General features: G+C 42.8%; 2 protein-coding genes across 3 annotated transcripts; one reads left to right on the top strand and one right to left on the bottom strand.

Annotated features, from left to right (window-relative positions):
- Positions 1-555: 555 nt before the first annotated feature.
- On the bottom strand, positions 556-1752 carry LOC117191106. 2 transcript variants are annotated; one of them, XM_033396069.1, is made up of 3 exons: positions 1643-1752; positions 799-971; positions 556-735 (listed from the first exon to the last, which is right to left on the bottom strand). In XM_033396069.1, the coding sequence occupies exons 1-3, from the start codon at positions 1662-1664 to the stop codon at positions 586-588; spliced, it is 345 nt and encodes a 114-aa protein (XP_033251960.1). In that variant the 5' UTR covers positions 1665-1752; the 3' UTR covers positions 556-585. The 2 variants fall into 2 exon arrangements, with proteins under 2 accessions (XP_033251960.1, XP_033251959.1); XM_033396068.1 differs by having other exon boundaries at positions 799-972; positions 1638-1746.
- A 1454-nt stretch (positions 1753-3206) lies between these two features.
- On the top strand, positions 3207-4287 carry LOC108158375. The gene is made up of 3 exons (XM_017290629.2): positions 3207-3370; positions 3952-4037; positions 4099-4287. Exons 1-3 carry the CDS (start codon positions 3341-3343, stop codon positions 4214-4216), a joined length of 234 nt encoding a protein of 77 aa, XP_017146118.2. The 5' UTR covers positions 3207-3340; the 3' UTR covers positions 4217-4287.
- The last annotated feature ends 335 nt before the right edge of the window (positions 4288-4622 follow it).

Here is a 4622-nt window from a genome sequence, read left to right as displayed (position 1 = left end):
ACACTGGCGGTTGGGTCCTGTATCAGCGCCTCCCCCTGAGCTGCAGTCTTTAACAAGTATGAACGATGCAGTCGAGTGTACCACCTAGAAAATACCGGGTACTCAGGCAGTGAAAGGGAAAACCAAGAGACCGTAGAGTAAAGTAGGCACTTTTTGTTCATGTTTGAAAGTCTCTAAAAAATACGAGTAAGGTCGTCGCTCTGTTAAACATCTACACGATTGCCATATACCCTGTCGCTTTACGATTACTGGGTACTGCCATAAGCCGAACAGAGGTGGATTTTTCAATGACAGAAACAGAGAGAGAGAGAGAGACAGAGGCAAAGCAAAAGAGGTGATTATATAGAATCTCATATGGCAACGTTATGCAAATCCTTGTGATGCACATTAATGCGCACAATGACAATTAATCGCTGCAAATTAAAATGATGACAATGTGCTGGATCTGCCTGGAGATATCTGGGGACCTCGACCACGCCCACGCGCCCAGCCACCGACTCAGGCACTCAGCCACTCGTCGGGATTTGGCTAGGCAAATGAAATAAGAAATAAGAGTTAAACGATGTAAACGATAATTATTTATGACTAAACTGGTGAAGGCGGATAATTCTGATTGTGTTCGCCACCGAGGCGACCCATATCGCGAATAGCCTGCTGCAGTCGTCGCTCCTCGTGCCACCCATCCACGCCCGCTCCCAGTCGCTCGATGAACTTGGATGAACGGTATCCGTTTTTCTGCGGAAGGCGCAGACAGTTACAATTACTCTAATGTGACACGATCAAGGGGGAGAGTCTCACCTCATAGTAAAGGGCACGAGACTTTTTGGCCGCGTCTGGATCGAAGTTCCATTGGGTAACCTGATGTGTGATGGGCTCGCCGGCCACGTTGTTCTGCAGGGTCTCTGAGATCAAGCGGAATATAAAACCATCTGCGGGTTGACTGATCTGCAGCAGGACCAACAGCAGAGTGAGCTGAAATGAAGATCGTTTCGAGTTGCGTTAGAAAATATATCAGTTTCCACCATTTACCACTATCAATTCTCATAGTCTTTTCATGCACATAAAGTACATTAAAGCACATTAAAGTATAAAGTTTTAACTTAATTTACTTAGTCTTTTTCATAAAAATTTTCAAAATTGTTCCTATCGTTAAAACAATAAAAAGCATTAGAGTTATGTAGAAGCAGCCAAAACTATTTTTTACTCGTTTACCCTTCTTAATTGTAACACTTGTATATTTTCTAATAAGTATATTTCTAATAAGTGAGTATTTCGTTTAATGCCAAAACTGAGCTTTACGATTTCACAATGATCGCATGAAAATATTCCAAAATACTCGTACATATGTAGATATGTGTGTACATATATGTTTGAATTGTTTTTTCCTTCTTTACTGCTTAGGAAATTTGCTCCTTTGCTTTGGAAAATTAACAACAACAAAAATAATTGGCACAGTTCTCAGTTGTGAGAGCGGATCTCATATGGGCGTGGTCTGTGTCTCTAAAATTGCGCATACGCCACATATAAGTCACTGCATTCACTAGCACCGAATCTTATCTTTCCCTTTCATTCACCATCTTCTTTTTGGCTTATTTATTCGACTTTAATCTCATTTCTGTGCACTTACAACTACCTACCAAATAGACAAATCCCAGGTGTAACATTGTCTCGATTTCTCGATGTGGTTGACGTTGAAGCGCTGGGGCCCGTGCGAGTCACTGGACCATTGATCACTGAATAGCACCGAAATCGCGGTGTTGCATAAAATTCAGCCAAGCGCCAAGCCACTCCAAAAATTATTGAAAATAACCCGCAACAAGAAAAGCAACAACAAAATATGGCATGCAAAGAGACTTTGAGAAGCCACAAAGCAAGGCAGAGAGCGAGCAACAGAGAGAGATGGATATAGAGTGAACAAGAGCTCATAAGAGATAGAGATACCAAAATAATGTTTCGGTTACAAACCTTTTAAAGATTTAAAGGTTGTTGCTGCTTAAATCCATATGGAGCTTTTAAATGAAAGATGATCTCCGATCTGGTGGCTTTGGCATACGACCTTCAAGTGGTCGGCTTTTATGGCTTTTCCATAATGTTAGATTCGTTTTATGGAAATATTGTTCTAAATTTCGAGAAGGTATAACCATTCCGCTCTTTATTTCAAGAATTCTCGGGCTTTTTTCTGAAAATGCTATAGAATTCGAAACCGACAGGATATGTATAGCTTTCATAGGAAGGATCTTGTTTGCGAGAAGAAGCTGAAGAAATTTCGATCAAGCTTCAATTGTGTGGCATAGAAACCATCGATCTGCAAGGGTATCATAAGTTTCGGTACTCTACGAGAAAATTTTTTGATGGTTTTTTTTGTTTTCGTTTATAATTTTATGACCGTCCAAATAGGTTTTCAAGGCAGACGGAACTAAGTGCGCGTATTTGCCAAAGGTTACTTACATCAGCCGCGAAACGGCTTTGGGCCGAAGCAAGCACAGAAGGCAAGGAATATGCAAATGCCCGACAAAAAAAGTGCGCCAGAGCACGATAGAAATGGCACAGTGGAATGGAAGAAAGGCGCAAAGAAGGAAGACAGCAACAGGTTGTCCAATGCGGGACTGGCTCTTTGTGGTTGCAGAAGTTACATAATGGTCCATCGTCATCTCGATCGGAGCCGGAGGCAGACACTCGCTCCAAAACCACTTTGGTCATTTGGCCTCAATTCCGTTTTAGCCCACTCGAACAGCTGTCTCTGTGGGAGCTTACTCTCTCTCCGTCTCTTTCTCTGGAGTAGGACGCTGACTCTCTCTGCCTTGGGCCTCTCTCTCTTTTTGGAACCGAAAGAGACTACGTGAGTGTCTTCACGTCTACTTCGATTATTATTTACACAGATTTCCGGCAGCTTGCATTCATGCGGAAAAAGCTATAGGAAAGAGTATTTTGCAGGACTTTCACTTTCCTTGATAGCCAAATCTTTAGCATCATTATTTCGTAAGGAAAACGGATAAGTTCCAGTTCCAGTACCCCAAAGAGAGAGAGAGCGTGCCCCAAAGAGATCTAAAATAAGGTGAGATATGCGCCGACAGCGCTCTCATCGCCTGATACCTCAAGGGGGAGACCTCACCCTATACAAACACAGCTTGGCGGAGCGCACACGCAACGAAGCTCTCCGCTAAACTTTCCATCTGGCGCTCTTCTTGGAGCTGTGTGGGGCTCTGTGTTGTCTGGCGGTTGGCCATGCATTTCATTCAAACGCGATCGCCGGCCAAGCAACTCCGCTTGGAATCCGCTTTGGGCCTATTGGGGGACTGTCGTTACAAAACCGAACATTGTTGGATTCGAAGAATTAACCATGGCAAAGTTGAATGCTCTGCTGCTGGCCGTAAGTTAGATCGTTTAATTTTCCCTCCAATGGGAATACAACTATCGAGTATTGGCATCTCCAATTAACACGGCCAGACCGAAAGTCGCACGTTCTGGCTGACACAATTTCCGCTGCGCCTGTGCGAAAGTGGCACCCGAAAGAAAACCGTGTCGAAAGCAGTGACTGACTTGAATTTCCAATGAGCACTACGTTTGACACATTTCGAAACTATTCGTATATTTGTGCCAAATGTCTGCTGCCACTAAAGAGACCTTAAAACGTCTGCCCGAGCTCTTGTGCGCTCTCTCTCTCTGTCTCTTTCTGCTGTGCTGCAGCGGATGGTGGCGATGGTGGTGGCATGGCCAGGTTGAAACCCAAACAAAATGTGTCATAATCTTGCATTGCATAACCAGCGTCAATAACCGTTGCTTTGCTGTGGCTGTTGTTTGCTTTAACCGACGGAAAACCACTTCGAGGAAGGCGCCATCCAATTGTCTGTGCATTCGCTGTCACTTTTATGTGCTGCCTGACACACTGAACTAATGAGCAGCCATTGCCTGTGATTTTAATGGAGATTACAATATTTATCTCTTTTTCAGCTCTTTCTGTGCGTCGTGGCCTTCCTAGTGCACACATCGTTGGCCACAGTTCAGCCAAAGGCCCCAAACTTCCAATACTTTGAAAGGTGAGTAGTTCAACGGTGATCCCTCCAAGGATTCTTTCATATCTCTTAATGCCATTCTTAGGCCCAAATACCGTTATCCCTACTACGATGAACATGGAAGAGGCAAGCTTTTATATGGCTATGGCGGACCGGAACTTTATCAGTACAAGACCTACACGCCGCTGGAGGGCATACACTGAGCCATTATTTACCACTATTTAAACTATAGCTGATAAAGTTGATAATTTAGGTACTTTTGCTTTATTTAATTTAATAAATATTTTGTAAATAAAACGAAACCGAACTAAACTGAACAATAGATGGCGCTGGTAACGAATACTGGCGATTTAATGAAAGCGACATCTATGAATTTTCTGCGGAAGAAAGACTTATCGAATTCAAATTATTAAACTCAACGAAAAAATGTCCCTCTTCAGCTCAACAATGTCCCTACATTTTACGTTTTCTTACGTCTTATGTTGCCATTGTTTTTTGTTGACTGTTTTTTAAACCTTGCTGTACTCAAAATACATTAAAAGCAAGGACTAAAAAAATAGCCAATTTGTACAACAAGTATTCATCAATGGCCTAAAATTATGTGGGCAG

Source organism: Drosophila miranda, assembly GCF_003369915.1.
Source record: "Drosophila miranda strain MSH22 chromosome Y unlocalized genomic scaffold, D.miranda_PacBio2.1 Contig_Y1_pilon, whole genome shotgun sequence".
NCBI classification, from domain to species: domain Eukaryota; kingdom Metazoa; phylum Arthropoda; class Insecta; order Diptera; family Drosophilidae; genus Drosophila; species Drosophila miranda.
The sequence above is the reverse complement of the archived record's forward strand: the minus strand, read 5'-3'. Positions and strand labels throughout refer to the sequence as shown.